Below are 19,492 nucleotides of genomic sequence, written 5' to 3' on the forward strand. Positions count from 1 at the left end.
TAATTTTTTTTTTTGGTTTCCTGTTCTACCAAATGTTGTGATTTAATCAAAGCTGTCTGGCAATCTAACTTCTCAATTGATATTGTAGGAAATGAAGGTTTTGGTATTGATGATAAAATAATAGATGTTTGTGATACTTTGTTTACTATAAATCCTGGCCGTCAACAATATAATGATTTAGTGACATCTTTAAATGTTTCTGTAGCTGCTGGTGAGTATGTTTTATATACTAATGTTTAATTCCACATAGAAATGGCAAGACAGTTGAAAAATGTCCCATTCAGAAGTATATACACAGATTTGGGGTTATAGTCTATTTGTTATATGAACTTCATACTTATACTTTGACTGAAATAGCCACTATTGTAGTGATTTGATTGAATTGTATGCTAATGAATACAGTCAATCAGAGCCCTTAACAGAAATGCTGTAAACATTATGGCTTTGTATTTACAGATTTTCTGTCAAGGTCTCTGATTGGCTATATTCCCTAGCATATAATCAAATCAAACACTTCATTTACAAATTTCCATGATACAAGAAAGGTGACTATTGCAGTCAAGGTATAAGTATGAAGTAGGTAATAGTTTAACATTGTGAAGATGATTATACATATAAATGTTATTAGGTGACTACCTGAGAAAACTCCATTGTTCTACCACCAAGGTTTCCAGTCAAGACCAGATAACAAACCCTATACTGTGCCTATTTAAAGGCTTCTTCAGATGTTAGAAATCAGAGTTTCATAATGTGGTATATACTCTTTATGTTTGATAATTGACTATATATTTTTAAGGTATATTACTACATCAATTGCTGTTAAAGAACACCAAGACGTGACAGAGAGATTACTATTATTGTTAAAGCCTTAAATCACAATGATGTTAAAATACCATTGTGGTACATTGGAATAAAAATGGTGACTCTATGAATTGTGCATAGTCTGAACAAATGAAGAAATAAATTAATATACTTAAATTATCTATTTGTAATTCATTTAGGAAACAAATTCATTTACTCTTACAGTTTATTTGATGCCACCAAATTGTGATGTTAGTTCCTTTAGGAAACAAATTTATATATTTTATTCTGCCAGTTTATGTTTCCTAGACTTTTCTGCATATTCTATTTATCACTTCATTTACACATGTAGTCTATAATAGGCTGTTATGGCCAAGTTGTTAATGTCCCTCATGAAAATCACAATAATGTTCTTAAACACCTTTTCTTCACTTAACACCTTCTCCTTTTTCAAGTGTGGCATCAATTTCTTTATTTAAATCTTCTTTGGAAACCTAAACATAGACAAAAAGAGTCATTTATTAAAGATGGGTTCCCTTAATTTTGTTTATGAAAATTAAAATGCTACTACTTATATGAATAGAAAGTAAAGGTGTTCTAATGACTTGGAAAAATGTCCATAATTAATTCATAATTAGATAAATTAGAAGAGAATTACCAGCAAAATTACAATGAGTGGCCGATCAAGAAACGTCAAAAAGTCTTTTTTTGTTTATCCAGACTGTTAAAACTCTTAATTAGATTCAATAATAATAAAATGATAGGATTAGGAATATATGATAATTCATTAGAAACACCAATTAATCAAATAGTTTACTTAATTTGACACTAAAAAAATAAGGAAAACCATCTTTAAGACAAAGAAATTCTTGTAAACAAGAATGAAATTAAATATAATACTCATAATTGAGATAATAAAGACAGACAACACCTTGTAGTAAGCAATGATATTATATATGACTCTATTACATCACCGTCAGACAAGAGATTTATTATCTTTGCTTATGTTACAATCAAATCCTGACTCTTAGGTAAGCAATCTTAAGTTGCTTGATCACCCAAGCTTTATAAGAAATGGTGGACATTTACTTACTTTGCCTTTTCTAAACTTCTTAAATAATTTCATATCATCATCTAATTCATCTAAATCACCTTGACTCATTTCTTCTTGTTTTCTTTTTTTCTTTCTAGCTCTCCTTTCTCGATTCTCTTTCCTTTTTTCTTTTCTGACTTTTTGATCTGACCAGGCTTTAGTCTGTAGAATTTTATAATTTATATTTACATTTCATTGTATAAATCATGCAGATGTATGTACATGTATTATAATCCAACTTAAAGGGTCATGCTGAATACAAATGGATTTTTGTTCAGTATAAAGCATAAATGCAAATGTATTCACTATGTGTTCTCACTTACAAGTCTATCTTATAGGTGTGAAATGTTGCTATAAATATTCTCAAGGTGCCAAAATTTCACTTTTGAATTTTGTTTGAAAAAGTGGGATCAATATAAGACAAGAGGCACTGGTGTGAATATGGCTAGGTGTTAATGTAAAGCTATGTCAAAAATAATTTAAAAGATCTCAATGTACATCAATTCGTGGCTAATCATAGATGACTCTTAGCAATATTCTAATGTCCTTGTCCCTAAGAGTACCACAGTTAAGGGGTAGGTTTTTCACTTCTTTTTATACAACTCTGTAAGTAGAGCCTACAGTCAGTACTGTCCTTACCCTGAAATTTCTGGTTTTCTTCACAATTTCTCCAGATTGTATCTTCCTGATTTCTTCCTGTCTCTTTTTTTCTCTGATTTTATCTCTGGAAAAACAAAAATGTGTGACATATCAAAACAAAACAACATAATTTGACTGCCAAATGATGCTAAATGAACAAACTTTACTTATTTTTATGAACTAATCATGCAAAAAGATAATTATTTCTTAACTCTTTGATATCAACTAAGTCAAACTTGTTCTGGAGATATTTTGCATATCCTGACTCCTTGCTTCAATTAAGCGTTAGAAAAAAAGTCTACTTGAATCTATCAACACACTATCTTATATAATCTTTAGAAAGATGGTGAAAAAATAAATACATACTTATACATTATACTATCAGGCTCTATATCTTCTTCTGTAAAGTTATCAATCACTTTCCCTTTTAACTCAGGCATTTTAGGTAATCTTAATAATGCATATCCTGTAGCTAATTTACCTATATTTAATTCTGAAGGCAAATACATACAAATCAAAAACATGATTAATAAATAAAATAGTAATTTAATTAATGGAAACCTACTATCTCAAAACAAATGAATATGTGGTATCACTCTACAGTATTGATGTATATAGAACTATTTTTACAGTGAATATATTATATTGAGGGTATATGTATATAATGATATAGGTATATTACCTTTAGTTTTGAAAATCATACTACATTCATGTTTACCATAAAACTGTATAAATGATACAAAAGCTTTCATACCACTTTCATATAACGCTCTGAAAAATAATTTTTTTTATATATATATAATGGTGATTTAAAAGTTCATGTTTTTCTGCTGATACTTTGCTATGAAAGCTGATGTAGATATAAATGGATGAGTTGTAAATGTAGAGAGCTCTGTGATAGGTCTTATTTTGTAGTAAAAATTAAGCCCTCTGAATGCTCAGGCCATCCGAAATCAGTTAGCTTCTAGGTGCCTCAAGGCTTTGCTTCAGCGAGACACCTTTCATTATTGCCTAGACCCCCTCAGGCATTGTTTAGGTATGCCCCTGTGGATAGCAAACCTATTCTGAAGACATGAGAAGCCAGTTTACATGTGCTTTACACAAATGTAACATTAAAAATTTTTTTTAAAAATATTAATACCTGTCTCTTTTTGTAAATTTTTTAACTTTTGGTACAATATTAGCTGCCTTTTCATCAACCAGCATTTCGACCATAGGTGTCTGGAAAAAAACACAAAGTAATAGATGTACTTTTTGACAATTCATGGTGAAGAAAATGTCATAATTCAATTTAGTTGTCTTCTATCTGACTGAAAATTAGAATGGTACAAATCATTGCTATCAGTGTCCCCAATACACATAAAAAGTTTTAAAACCTTTTTGGAATGCATTTAATTCATAGCTAACAAGTCCTCCATTTCTTGTCCCATCTGAATGACAAGATGGAACCAAGTCACTGCAGTTTCTATTTATCAATTAGGACTAAGATACAGATTGTTAACATACCCTCTGGTTTATTTTTAGAAAAGAAATATAAGTTTCTTCAGCAGGTAATAACATAACTAAAGCATTTCCTTTATTACCAATTCTAGCAGTTCTTCCACAACGATGTACAAAGGCTCTGAAAAAATAAACCAAACATAATCAGCTTCATAATATTCAAATAGTTAAAATATTGTGACTTGACTTGATTTGATTACACACTTGGCCATTGTTTTCATCTGTTTAATAAGTTTTCACATTTAAAAACACAAAAATCACAAGAAAATGAGTTGATTTTACAATGTCCCTGGGTCAAAAAAAAAAAAAGGAAATTCCCCGTTTCATGTTGCTTTTTGACTTACCTAGAAGAACTAGGTGGATCAAATTGAACTACCCAATCTATATCTGGTATATCTATACCTCTAGCCATTAAATCTGTACATACCAATATACCACTAGAAATACATAGAGACATTGATTTATAGTCCATTTAAAATTCATTTATATTTCTAAAAACCTCAACTAAATTACAAATATATTTTCAAGAGTTAATACAATTACAGACAACAGACTTGGTAGGTGGAAGCTTGCAGAATGTTTCACAAACAAATTGCAAAACTCAAAATTAAACTTTTTTCACTTCTACAAATGTAAATACTATCAACCATTTAATGAAGGATTCAAATGGTTCTTTATTGAAAATATTAACCTACTTGTCTGCATTGCGTAATTTCTCAATAACTTTTACTCTTTTCTGTTTTAATTTACCATGAATATGAAAAACTGTTGTATTCTGTACAAATCTATTAGAAAAAATACAGTGTCAGATTATCACAAATTATGGTTCAATAGGACTATTGTGAATAGGTTCAGGTAGCTAAAAATGTTGTGATGGCAATTATGTAAATAAACAGCCCACGTCTGCTCCATTTCGTTATGAAAGATAATTCCAATCAATATTTAGAAAAGATTCTAAGAAATTTGCATCCTTACAAAATACAAAATTTCTTCCAATTGACGTTGAAAATCAACGAAAACAACAATATGTGATCGTCTTAGCTAGGAGAAAAAAAACACTTACTGTTCTATTATCTTTTTAAAATAATCAACAGAAGCACAAGTACTGAAGAAAACTAGAATTTTATTTTTTTTATGTTTACGCAGAAATGATATTAACTGATTCATTTTCTCATCTGCTTCAACAATCTGAAATTAAAACATCACGACGTGTTTATTTGTTTTTTTGACATAAGGAGGACATAAATTCAGATTGTCATAATAATGAGAGGTCAGAATTCATTGTATTTTAAACTCTACTCGGAACTCCAAATAGCTGTGTCTTTTCACAGATCATCTTTTTCATCAGAGTAAAGCTAAGATTCCATATACACGCCATGCGGATCCGTCATACGTCATCCGTTAAAAATCGAAATGGTTGGTTTAAGAGGGTATGATTTCATATATGCGGAAGCATATGTACGTACGTTTAACGCACATATGAAATCATATTTGACACATGACGGATCCGCAAGGGCCATTTATGTCCGCATGACGGATCCGCATGACACGTATATGGAATCTTAGCTTAATGCAGCTTTTAGTAAGACCTTTCGATTTTAAGTTTTTTTCGATTCCACAACAGTTCTTTATGATGTCAGAAAGCAAGAAATGCTAAAAATAACAAAGTGCCTTTGTGATAGTGAAGGCTTAATATAAGATGAATTGCAAATGCCACAGATGTCGGAATGGAAATTGAAATGATGCAAATTGATGCTATCAGTGTCCCTTATACACATAAAATTCCTTTACAATCCCTTTAACATGAAGAAATCTGTCCTCAACTTCGATTAACTAAGATCTAAAAAAAAAGAACCATAGATTTCACAAGGAAAAAGCCTATTTTAAAATACAAACCATGTAATAATTTTGTAATAAGGCTGGTGTTTTAGGGACTAGTTGATTTACTGTATTTTTCTTCTCTTTCACTGTAATACGTAATGGATTCCGTAAACCAGCTCTAATAAGATTTTCTACTTCATCAGTCTGTGTTGCTGAAAATAATCCTGTTCTTCTTTGTTTTGGTAGGTGACTTAAAATCATATTTATACTGAAAAAAATATACATTAGGCTTTAAATTTATCACTTTTGACAAGTAGAGCAAATGTCTAACATTCCTTTTACCTACAATTCAACAAAAATTTACCCTGAAAAGATAGCTGATAGATAGCTACAATTTAGCTTCTTGGTTGATACCCTTAAATGTGTGAACCATTAAAGAAGATAAAAAAATAATTCATTTTCATAAATTTCTTACAAAAGTTTAAGTTTACATAGATAACTTAAGGTCCATATACATACCTTGTTTCAAATCCCATTTCTAATAATCTGTCTGCTTCATCTAATACCAATACTTCCTATAATATAAATATCAAACTTAGCCATAGTCAGGTCATTTCATTTATAGATGATAAAATACAACATCTTTTTACAAAATATTTTTCATTTGAGGAAAAAATTATCAAACACGACTCAAATGAAAAAAACGTTACATTAACTCCGCGCACACAAAGCTACGAGCTGAGCTGAGAGGCACGAATGAAATTTTGCTCAGCTGGAAGCTCTTGTGTGTGCTAGCATTAAAGGATATGTAGTATTTATGGAAATTAATCTAAAACATACTAGAGCTTTGACTGATGCAGGTAAATTGAAACCATCATGTTTTCTCTGAAATAAATCTTCCATTCTACCTGGTGTTGCTATTATAATATTACACCTATAATATAACATACATAATATAATATCAACAGGATTGTACAGAGTTTTTAACTTTTATATGTACCGTATCTCAGACATATGTCCATTAAAACTAAAACATTTTGAATTATTTTCTCAAATCTGCTAAAAAAGACATCATAAAACACGTAGTTTACAAAGTGAATACAAAACAGATATCGACCATGCTTTATTCAAATCTTACCCCTGTGTTTTAAACTTTTCTATCATTTGAGTGACATCTAATCCACCAATAAAAAGACAGGATGTAAATTGAGTGACATGTGATAGAAACTGGTTTAAAACTTCATCTATTTGTATGGCTAATTCTCGGGTAGGAGTTAGTATTAGACCACCAATCTGAAAAAAAAAACATAATAAACTATTCCAGTTGGCATTTAAGAATATAAACATCAAACTATTTTTGTCATGATAATAGAGCTAAATTTGCACTATCTGTATCTCTTATCAGGATTGAAATTTGATTCCTCAATTATTTACATGCTTGCAGACTATTATGCACATTCTCACATCCTAGTCTTAAATTTTGTAAAAATCGCATGAGAACTATGTGCACTGAAAAGTAATTTGTTACAGTGCTACTTATAGCCTTAACTGAGGTCAATTATAACAATATTTAGAAAAAATCTCAATCTAAGAGTATAGCCAAGCATTTCTAGAATTATATAAAAATATCCATGATTAAAGTAGGAATACCTCATTTTTCTTGAGAGGGGTATCTCTCTTTAATAACATCTGTAACAGTGGTATAATAAAGGCTAATGTTTTTCCACTTCCTGTTACAGCTTCAACAGCGACATCTTTATTCTGTAGAAATCTTGGAATAGTTGCTGCCTATAATATATAAATGAAGAAAAGATAAACTATTCTATACAATTAATCTTTCATATTTTTCAGAAGTAAAGAAGTTTGTCACATTTTTCATGCATCACTTGTCATTGATAGTACATTCAAAAATTGGAAAAACTGCTCTTAACTTTAAGATAAACCCCTTAGACATTTGGTGAAGCAAACAACTATCAAAAATATACAATATTAACAGGCCTCAAATTTGTAAAAAGTGTTCACATTATTGAAATGTGTTCAATCCAAGAACAAACTTCTCTTTTCTTCAGGGGATGTAGGCAAATAAAAAATATAAATGCTTAAAACTGTTAGAAAACTTACCTGAACTGGTGTCATATGTTTAAAACCCAGTTGTTTTATAGATTTACTGATATTAGAATCCAGTTGAACATTAAGGTTATCCCAACTTTCATCCATATTGCTCCACTTATATCTTTAAATATGTAAACTAGGGCTTCAAAACTCACTTTTATATTTATTACCAATACCTATAATAGGGACATATATTTCAGATATCCATAACACTTTTCAGAATCAAAATCTGACATCCATTTTCAATTCAAGATAACATGCTGTTAAAGTATAGACTGTTGTCAATTCTAGGTAATGCACTGTTGTTTTTCTGGTTTTATTATAATATAAAATATAGATCTTGTATTTCACCTAACTACAGCTGATAATCAATTCAAAGCCTATGTGTATCAATATTGACTTCATAAAATTTATGTGACCCAAGAAAACTGTACATTCTTTCTACTGATTCTCAATCACGCACAAGCTTATAGTTGCAGTTCATTGACATTTCGGATTTCAGCATGTTTACTAATTAGTGTAGCCTAACACTCATACTGATGCCATTTTTCGTCCCTTAGGCTAAAACTTGGACAATCTATTCTTTTACATAGAAAACCTGAACAACATTGTATTAATGAAAATAAAACCCTTGCAAAATCACACGATTTTTAGGCAAAGGAGGCTCAGAGATGACTATGTTGCATCTGTTATGAGCTTTTGATGATTTGACACTACCAACCAATAATGCAATAAAACTAAAGTAGGCCTCAGAGCTGAGTTTCTATCTTATGAGTGATTATATCTTAATCTATTTGTTCTTCTTACAAAAATTCTAGGGAATTAGTAGGCTGTTAGCTAAAAGCTCCAAAATCAATAATTTTCAAGCCTGACTCTATCAATCATGAAACAACTTTGAAGTGAAGAAATTGTTCACTTCATGATCATTTCGACCACACGTGTTAACTGACATGCTGTTACTATTTTAAGAACATCACGAAAACATCACGTGATGCACATTTTTTCTTGGAAAATTGAAATACCTATTTATTCTTCAGATGTCTGTCAATCTTTTTCGAAAAATTTGTAAAGATTAATGATTTAGTTAAGTGAAATCAAGAAATTGTACATATTTTTATAGGAATGTGAATTCCGATAAGTCGCCGGGTGGATCTGTGCTTCCGTAAGATTCCGGAAAAGTGTGATATATCAATACAAGGTCAAGGTTATTCGGATTTAGAACTATTTTACCGATATATATCTCAATAATCAGGCAAATTATCTATCAAATATCATATAGAACATGTCCATTATTATGCCTAAATCAACATTTTTGACATATTTTTCAAGATTACCGTCAACCTCTCTCTAAAATAAAACATATCATTTGCACTATATCGCGGACGTATCCAATAGTGTGGCGCTGCTGTTTGGTCTGTAACTTTTGCAAGTAATGCAAGTTTAGACTTTCTGTTTGAGAAGGAATTTAAGTGTTTATAACTAAAGATAAGGTCATAATTATCATATAGATTGTTTATTTACAATATATTTTACATGCTGTGAGTAGGTCTGACTTGCGTTTCTACTCAGATTTTACTAAAATGGTACGTTTAGTCGCAGTATGTCGTTCGGACGATCACAAGTTTGAACGACGTCAACTTCCACTGATAGTAGATGAAACATTGACAGTAAGTATTTTTGCCGGTTTCAGGTACTTCATTCTTGTCCTCTAACCCTATCCCTCTCTAACAATAAAACTTTAGTTTTTAGTTTTTATGTCTTTTTTGAATTGATGTAAAAAAGAATGTGATGCGTGATCTACTGTCAGAGGCACTGAAACAGGTGCTTGTGAATAATGTTAGACCTAGGCTAACTAACTGGAATTAATAAGACCAGACCTACCAAGAATTTTTTTTTTGAGGGAAGGGTATATTTTGACAGTTTCTTTCAAGTTTTGAATAAAGTCATGACTATTTTCACTGTGATGGTAGATTTTAGCCATCCTTATCTAACCCTTAAATAGTCACTTAATTGACTTTTAAAATAGCATTCTTATCAAACAAAATGACTTCATGCTAAAAAAAAAACTAGTGCACAGGCAGGAAAACAATGGATGATGCTCTCACATCGTCTGTTAACAGCAATACCGTACGGAAAAGACGTAAAACAATTAACTGTGACAGTGCAAATAGCCAATGCGTTTGAATAAAGAAACCCTTCCAGATTCACTTACTGTACTAAAGGTCTTGTCCTTTTGATCTTGCTGTTTGAACTAATTAAGAAGACTCTGGATATCACAAATGACGGATAAATCTGATGTTCACGAAACCTTCAATGATATTTTACTTTCAACCTTCTTATTGTAGATGGTGGCACAATTTAATGAAAGATGCACTGATTGTAAACATATCTCAGATGCCAAGAAGAAAAGAGAATTAGATAGATTTGTACAAAGGTTCAACTTATTAACTAAAGATGAAGTTGCCATTGCCTTAATGGTTACAAATCAAACTTTAATGAATCAGTTAGCACATACAGTTTCTTGTGTTGGTTGTCGACGAAGGTAAGACACACTTTAGATCCTTCATACTGTTAGAAAATTTGAGAGGTGGTTTACTAGCCTTTCTATGTATTGATGACGCCTTTTGTATTAATTTCACTTCCAATGTGTGGTTTCCAAAAAACTTGACCAGATTATTAGTCACTATCACAAAAATCATTAAAATCAAAGGTATATTTTAAATTGGTGCCATAAATTGGAACATTCACATTGAGGCTAAAACTATTCTTGATATACATAATTGTCTTGAAAACTTTTTAAATCCCATTAATCAATAAAATATAGTTGGAAGCATACATTGGGACTACTTCCTGTAAGGTACATGGATTGAAATTGTATTTTTTACATCGAAGAATTTAATACAGGTTGTAGTTAAATTGACTCAAAACGGTTCCAAAAGTCAAAATGTGATTCCATTTTTTTTTATTTTATAATTAAATGTGTTTCATCAGATAATATTTTTTCTTTCAGTGTTGAACACTTATTAAATCTGTTAGTGGCATCACAGCATCCTACATTGGAACCATTGGTAGTTACTCAAAGAGCTGAATTATCATTAAAACATGAATACCTCTTTGATCCTAAAGCTGTGTTTGCTTTATTTTATATTCATGGGTGAGAAATTCTTTTTATTTTGAAATGGGTTCAAAGGTTATTAAAGATACCTTAAATACAATCGATAAGCTTATTGACATTACGAAAACCAATGCCCAGAATCTGGATCCCATATATAACCTTATTAAACTTATTGACAGAAATTTGAATTGAAATATCTTGTATAGAACAATAATGTATGATTTTAAACAATTTCAAGTAAGCAGACTTGTTTGCTATCATATAATAGACTGAAAATAGGTCAGTTGTCTGAAGATCGCTTAGCGTGAAACTTTGAGTAATAACATGATTCAAGTTCTATATTAATATTTCTATAAAAGCAATGATATAGTAGTTAGAAATTGATTAGTCTTATCTCTTTCAAAATTCAATGAGTTCAAAACAGATATGGCTGAATATGGTAGCTATTTTCTATGAAATCTTACCAAGGTGATATGATGAAATAGTAAAATTTCAGGGATGATAAGCTTATTTGATATTTTTTTCAGTACAAATGTAAATGATGTGATGGATTCTATTCCTATTAATAAAAAGAACAAAAGATGTAATTTACATTCATTAGAAACTCTTAAAGCCAAGACTTACGTGTAAGTATTCATGTGCAGATTTCTTAAACATTAAGGAACCCCATCTTTTATAATTTAAGAAATTTTAATTTTACTAGATTTTTTGACTTCTTTTAAATCAATTCAATCGGTAAATTTTTATTTATTACTGTTGAACAGGTTGCTTAAGCCAAATTGTCATTTTGATAAGTACTACAGTTAGATGAAATGATATATCTTTGATATTATAATTAACAGGAGTAGCTGGATAGATACATGGGATTTATTATCTACAGAATGTAGAGAAGAGGTTGTTTTAATAGATGCTGATAATTTATTAGATACATTAAATATTTATCTTCGAAAACACAGGTAATGTTAAAAAACTTTGCAATTTATATGAAGTTCAGTTGTTCAGTATTTGAAGGATGTTAGTTTACTGTGAATTATTAGAGCTGTATTAACTTAAAAAAAGTGCACTGGATAACAATGAACACAAGTTAAAGCAAATTAAGTATTAAACTCCCAAGTTTCATATGATCATACGCTGAACATTGGAACAGGTATCCCTAAAGTGTGATGACACCATGAGCTTGTTAGATATTTCAGTCCCTTCTTGTGGTTTTGATTAAGTTTGTTGTCAGAACATAATAAGCTTAGAGTGCTTGTTATATTGTCCTCAACATAAATTATAATTGTAATGCCTAGTTCACACCAACGGCGAATGCTGCGCTTTAAATCGGCGAGCAAAGCGCCATCATTTTTTGTTTACTTTCCAAAAATATCACGATCTCCTAAGTAATGTAAAGCTCTGATAAGCTCTGATACGAATTTGTTACGCTTTGGGGACGAATTATTTCCCGATTTGATCAGGCCTTGTTACGCTTTAAATCACGCTTTGATGCGGTTATGACGCTTTAAATCACGATCTGATACGATTATCAAGCTCTGTTGTGCATTGTTAAGCTCTGTTACGCATTGGAAAATTTCGAAATGGCCGATTTCATGCCGCTTTTGATCAAGTGGTGACAGACCGCGAAGACTGGGGTCCCCGCTTTGAATAAAGCTCTGTTAAGCTTTGTTACGCTTTGTTACGCTTTGACAAGCTTTGCTGAACTTTGTTACGCTTTGTTAAGCTTTGATACGTTCTTGGCGCTTTAATCAATTCGTGACAGAGCGCCCAAAATTTTTAAACAGTTTAAAATTTTCTGGCGCCCTTACCGAATATCCAGCTTTGCTCAAAGCTTTCCAACGATCTATTACGGCCCTGGCGCTTTAGTCGAGCTTTGTTACGCTTTGGTACTGCTTTGCACGCCGCTTTAAAGTGCGATCAAAGCGCCGTTGGTGTGAACTGAGCATAAAGGCTAGTTATCTAAATGTTTTGATCTGAGCTCAGCAGTACATGAAATCAAAATGCTGGTGCTCATTGTTGGAAAAATGTAACTAAGATTTTTATACGCGAAACTTTGATTGGGTAATATTCTAACAGTGATCATATATTTAGAAATACAGTTGCAAATTTTGAACTTTTCAACCACATGTCCTCCATTTGTAGTTTGTGCTGAAGTAATTATTAATTTATTTCAGGTTTTGTACTGAATGTAAATCTAAAGTTCATGCAGCCTATAGTATTCTAATTAAAGAAATAGATAGCAGTAAAGAAAAAGGTTATTGTCCAGCCCTATATGAAGGTTTAAGATTCTGCCAACAGGAAGCCCATATTCATGTTGTATGTGAAACTGATTTTATAGCCCATTTAATCAGTAAGGCGGAGCCAGAAATTGCTGGGAAGTAAGTATACTTTAACATTTAAGAGATGTTATGCAAAATGTAGTTTAGAATTTTTGTTTTTTTGGCAATGCAATCGGTCCGTCCGTCCACCAATATTTGCTTGTAAACACTCTAAAAACTAGATTTTTTGATGGAATCAAATGAAATTCGGTATGTGTATACATATTCATAAAACGAAGATCAAGTTCGAATTTGAGCTATTTTCGACCAAGAAGCAGAGTTGTTGCCCGTGCCCAAAAATCTTGAATATTTATCATCCGCATGCCGTGGTGGGCGCATATGGCTGTGGTCCACTGTCTTAATGTCTAAATTGATATTTCAGTTATCGTAGAGATCGTCATGCTAAAACTATGGACATAGCTCAAGAAGAAGTTTTAACGTGTCTTGGTGTTCATATCTATGAAAGACTAGATCGTATAGGTCAGAAGTTGCGACTGGAAGAGCAAACATGGCAGATACTGTTTTCTTTAGGAGCACAGTGTTTACAGAAAAGTTTTGAGGTAATGATTTTATTAGAGCTGAAGGGATAGTGCTATGTATTTTATTCAACCCCATGAGTCACTATAAAATAAATAAGTTTCGAGTTAAACTGTAGTGGAAATTGTCATGAAAAAAACACAGCCTTTCCTGTATCAATTCACTCCATTGATTTACTATTAGTGCTATGTCAAGTTGGATTTGCTGCCGGACCTTATGGTTTATTGAGTCTTAAAGGGACGTGTGCTATTTTGGGGGGTTGATTTTAGTCTTGAATATATGAATATATAAAAGTACTAGAAATGTCAGAATTTATCGCAAAATTCCTTTAAAAATACTTCAAACTAGGAAGTTTACTCACTATTTCTATAAATGTCTTTTCTATATATCATAGAGTATCTGAAATTGACTAGTTGTCCTTTTAACATTCAAACGCAGATAATTCTGGACACCCACAAATTTGACGGTGTCATGTGAACACTATAACTGATTGGCCTAGCTAAAAAATTCCTGTTTCTGAGACGAAAGTTTGATTGGTAAAAAAAAATGGGGCATCTGTCCCTTTAAGAAAATATATATTTTCAGTCAACTTCAGAGTTTTCAATCTGAGTTATTGAACTACAGTGAAACCCCTCTAAACTGGCACCCCAACGGACCAATGGAAATGCCAGTATAGAGAGGTTGCTGGTTTATTGTGCAATAGGCTACACAAACAGAGTTAAATCCCTATTTATGTGGTCCACAAAAGCATAAGTAAATATCAATAGAGTAATGTTCAATCATTAAAACAATGGACATCTATTTTCTAATTGTATTAGAGATGCACTTGTCATCAATACCTTTATTATCGTCAACTGATTACCGATACATAATCCAGGGTTGCTAGCTTGCATAGGTTAATTAACTATAGATTAGTCACTTTGGGAACATATTTTGAAACTGCATTGTGGTTTAGAGTAGGTGTTGGTTAATTGAGGTTTTCCTCTTTTAAAATATGTCAGTTTAGATAGGATGTTGGTTTATAGAGGATGCGTTTTGAGGGGGTTTTAATTGTTGCAATTTGCTGTGCTTACATGACAGTTTCTAGTAAAACTTTGTGTAGGATAGGAATATGTTGAACATAGGACCCTCATTGGTTCATGTGGAAATGACCTTTTGATGTCTGCGATCAATTGATTGAATATTTGTTTTAAGATTTTCTATGTAGAACATAATGTCATATATCCATTTTTAAAAGAGACAGTTTTGCTAAACCTGGGTTAGTAGTTTTATTTATTTCTTCCAATGGAACAATATATCTTATAATTTTAGGTGGCACTAGAGTGTAAGCAGGGTATTTCTAATCTAGAATTAGTATGTGAGGAGTTTTTAGAGGAGGAACGTGTTAAAAATGAGAAGAAACAACAAAAGAAACAGAAAAGAAAGAAAAAGAAGGGAAAAGTTCAACCTGCTGAAAAAGAGAATTGTCAGAAAGAGGAAATAGCACAATGCCAGGTAAAATCATTTTAGTTATGCAATTTTGTTCAGAAAAATCTTAAATGGCCACGGTTTAACATTTTTGGAAATCAATTGTATCTTGGGTCTGAGAAACTACAAATTGTTCAACTAATCAGTAATTTTCACAGCTTTTCCTTAATTTGAGCCCATCTGAACCTTGTGTAACCAATATGTTCGTGTTTCAAAATTACTTTGTCAACCTTTTTCAAAATTCAGTCAAAATGTAATCATAAATTATTTATTATGCTGTATTATAGACCTTATCAACAAGACAAACAAATTTCAGTTACCCCAAATTTCATGTAAAAGATAAACTACTGAAGCAAAAAAAAAAAATGCAATTCCATGTTTTAGGTATTTTTAAGAAAAAAAAATGTGATTTTCTAGTACTTCTGAAGTCTATTTACATCAAATCAAAATGGTGAACATGAGTTCGATCACTTACTTGTCATGTTCTTTGTATTTTTCTAGTTTTCTGGTCCAGTTAAGCCGTTGGTTCCAACATTGACTCGACAATGTGATAACCAAGGCTGTAGTATAACTACCGAATTCAATAAATATAACCAAGTGTGTCAGGATTGTCAAGAGGATAGTGAATATCCTGTCAATCATTATAATAAAGTACATCATCGATATGCTGATTGTGGTTATTCCTCAGAGCTTGATAACTGTGATACTTGTAGTATGCCTAGTTCTAATGATGGCTCAGATATTATTTGCTCAGATGGTGTGTGTACGCATGAAGGTAAGTTTTTTTTTATGTTTCCAAATTCTGTATGCATTTATCAAATTGACTGAAATAGAGCTCTCTACCCTTCAAAAAAATGGACTGCTCATGATAGGTTCTATAACACAGTCAGTTAGAGCATTGGTTCTTAACATGACGTCATTTGGTTACGTCGAGCAAATGGCGACTGTGGGTTCAATTCTTGATCGACGTGTGATAGTCTGATGACCTTAAATAAGTCATATTCACTCATAATTCCAGTCGACCCAGCTGTAAGTGGGTATGAATAATCCAGGAAAGATCAATGACAAGAGGTTTGACCAAGTACCAGCTGGTGGGAAGGATCCTTAACTGTGAACCTAAGTTGTTGTCCTTGTAAAATATAGTTGTTTCTTTTCTTTCTTTATTTCGTACGATTTGAATCAGACCTAAATATTCACAAATATCTTTGCTCTATACAAACATAAGATTACAGGTACTTCATTTGAAATTGTCTTATAAGTCTAAATTTGTTTATATTTGATAGGTGAATGTTCAGAATCATTAACTGATAGTAGGGATAGTTTTACTTGTTCTTTATCTTCACCACATCAGGTAGGTTTTGTTTGATCAATCTTACCTTAGTCTCAGATACGAAATGTTTTCAGCTCACTGTTGAAATCTGACCCTACAAATCCACGTGTGTCCAGAATTATTAAGGTACTATTTAGAAATAGAAAGTGAAATTCTCGTTTTGAAGTATTATTGAAAGAATTGTGCATATATTCCAGACCTAATTCAATCCCTGAAAATTTTCCTGTTGTCAAGAAGGTCATCTCTTCTTTTCATTCTGGCTTCAGAGCTGCAAACGAGTGCCAAGGACCAGCTGGTAGACAGGAAGATTCAGAACATATGTTATTCTCCTTCTGAATTAATACTCTTGTCAATTAATTTGGAGCATAAAACTCAAAAATAAAACTTACTGATGCAAATCATGTACATTTTGTTTTACCTGATAAGTTTATAAACTTCTATTGGTGTTTGAAATCAGAGTGCCTATCTCATTCATGTATTTGAACTATTATTTTTAGTGTCAACCGAGTGAATCATCTAAAAAAGATAGAGAAAAAAATCAGCAACTTAGCTTACAAGATATGTTAGAGGTATTTTTTGATTTTGTATACAAAAAATATAACATATACCTCTATCAAATCAAAGGGTGCATGAAAATAGTTTTGAAAATTGGCAAATGGCTATTATGAACAAGGAATCTTGCTGCTTGGATCTTGGCATGTTAATGGAAAAAAAATATATAATGTTATGTAATGTAAACAAAACTCTTTTAGATTTGTGTTCAGTGGGATAAAGAAATATCCTCTATATTCCCTCAAGTATTAGAATATTTTGTATATGTATTTGCAGAATTCATGTGCCCCAGAAGAAGACGGCTTTGGTATTTCTGAAGAAGAAATCAAACAGTTTAAAGCAGATCACAAGTCCATGACTAGAAAGCGGCAGGAATTACGAGAAAAACTTCGTAAACGATTCCATGATTGTATGCAAACTCGTGTTAATCAGGATGTTCCTGAAGACTGATCAACCTGACTTCAAGACATTCACAGATCTTTATTATACAAGTATTCTTTATTTAACAATTACAGTTATACAACTGTCTGGACATTAACATACACTGACTTCTTTTACCTACACTGACTTCATACACATACAATGTGACTTCTTTTAATGTACTATGGGTTTCATTTTACGTATAATGGACTTCATTTTACGTGTAATAAACTTCATTTTTGCTTACAATGGATTTTCTTTTGAATTAAATAGGCAAATGGTAGGGCTGGGTTTGGAGTTGCAGTGCCCAGTTGCAGAGTGATATCATGTGCAACTATGATATAACTTGTATCGTAATAATAACCATTGTGTTATATATAGATTTGAATATCATGATATCCAAGTTATTCCATATCACCCAGCCCTTACAATTGGAAATTAATTTTAGTATATATTGAATTAAATTACAACTATTAATAAAAAAAACTGGAGATATTATAATTTTGTTGCAGAAATAGGTTCCTTATAACATAAACTATTGCTTTATCTGAAATAAGCTGTTCACTTTTATTAAAATGTTCAAAGTACATTTTGTCTTGCCTTCAGAAGGTGATTGATGACTTGAATTTTTCAAAAGAAATCATAAAATGCTTTGGAACAGTAAAGTTTTTTTTTGCTGTATGTGCTATTGAATTAAGCATTGAAGATCGGAAATTGACAGATGCATTTTCACTTTCAAATTCTTAAGAGCTTCATGAATAATACAATAGACATCTTTGCTTTGGAATTGATTGTGCCATATTTTATATTGTTTTATATCCACAAATTTCTGATAATTTTAATCATAAAAATTGATAATGAATTGACATAAGTTTGAGATGTTTTTCTGGATGAATTTATATTTTGATTTTTTTATCAGAATGTTCTTTAGAGATACTTCCTCTTAGAATGGACATAAAATTAAAATGAGACCCTTGTCGTGTTAAGAATGAATAAGTCTCCTAATATGTCTGTTTTTGTTTTATTTTTAAATCTGCATCAAGCCCCTATTATCCAGGGATTGGTAAACAATGAATTAGTCTAGGTGATTGAGGCTTTACTCTTAGGATTACAATGCTAGGTCCAGAATCCGATTAGTTAAATGTTAACAATTGACAATATGATACAAGCACTATGATGTTTTGTTACACTAAGAGTTGAAAGTATAAAGGTCTGTCTATCTTGATTGTATTTTAATATTTTGCTGGTGATGTCCATTAACATGCTAATGGTTTCAATTGTAGGATAATTTTTAAGAGACAAAGATAACATGGCTTATTTCTTTTATTTTTTATGCAGATGAATTGTCCAATATATGAAGTAATTGATTAGATATGCACAGAAAGTAATTGGGGCCTCTGTTACAAAATCTCCTTGTTCCCTCATAAGGGGAAAACCAACATACTAAATGACTATCTGTAAGTGAAGCCCGGTCTTTGCCTAAAAACTGTTATTGTTAAATTGTGGCTTTGATTGGCCAGCTTGTTATTAAACTATTATGAATGAAATGATTTATTATATAATGCTGGTTTCAATAAAGATAACTACATCATTAAACCTATTAATTTCTTGATAAATTTATATCTTGTTTTAGTTATTATTTCCCCAAATCAGTAAACTTTGAAGAAAAAACTCCTATGAAATTTAGTTTCAGATTGCTACCTGCATGCCCTCTTGTGTCTCTGATAGGACCTGACGGTGTAGGGCAACATAGAAAAGACCTGGATCAGAGAGATAAGCCTGGATCATGT

General features: G+C 31.5%; 2 protein-coding genes across 2 annotated transcripts; one reads left to right on the forward strand and one right to left on the reverse strand.

Annotated features, from left to right (window-relative positions):
• Nucleotides 1-302: 302 nt before the first annotated feature.
• Nucleotides 303-8,071, reverse strand: LOTGIDRAFT_224051 (hypothetical protein; the record flags this gene model as incomplete). Its single annotated transcript, XM_009046880.1, has 16 exons — nt 303-1,295; nt 1,895-2,056; nt 2,534-2,618; nt 2,900-3,026; nt 3,216-3,304; nt 3,675-3,754; nt 4,040-4,154; nt 4,378-4,470; nt 4,729-4,818; nt 5,097-5,221; nt 5,930-6,122; nt 6,374-6,429; nt 6,695-6,788; nt 6,993-7,147; nt 7,505-7,642; nt 7,976-8,071. 16 exons carry the CDS (start codon nt 8,069-8,071, stop codon nt 1,230-1,232), a joined length of 1,764 nt encoding a protein of 587 aa, XP_009045128.1. The 3' UTR covers nt 303-1,229.
• Nucleotides 8,072-9,546: 1,475 nt separating this feature from the next.
• LOTGIDRAFT_136639 (hypothetical protein) lies at nt 9,547-15,442 on the forward strand (the record flags this gene model as incomplete). The annotated part of the gene is made up of 8 exons (XM_009046881.1): nt 9,547-9,633; nt 10,312-10,508; nt 10,977-11,120; nt 11,609-11,707; nt 11,924-12,037; nt 13,253-13,456; nt 13,779-13,956; nt 15,245-15,442. 8 exons carry the CDS (start codon nt 9,547-9,549, stop codon nt 15,440-15,442), a joined length of 1,221 nt encoding a protein of 406 aa, XP_009045129.1.
• Between the last annotated feature and the right edge of the window lie 4,050 nt (nt 15,443-19,492).

Source organism: Lottia gigantea (genome assembly GCF_000327385.1).
Source record: "Lottia gigantea unplaced genomic scaffold LOTGIsca_108, whole genome shotgun sequence".
Taxonomy (NCBI): domain Eukaryota; kingdom Metazoa; phylum Mollusca; class Gastropoda; family Lottiidae; genus Lottia; species Lottia gigantea.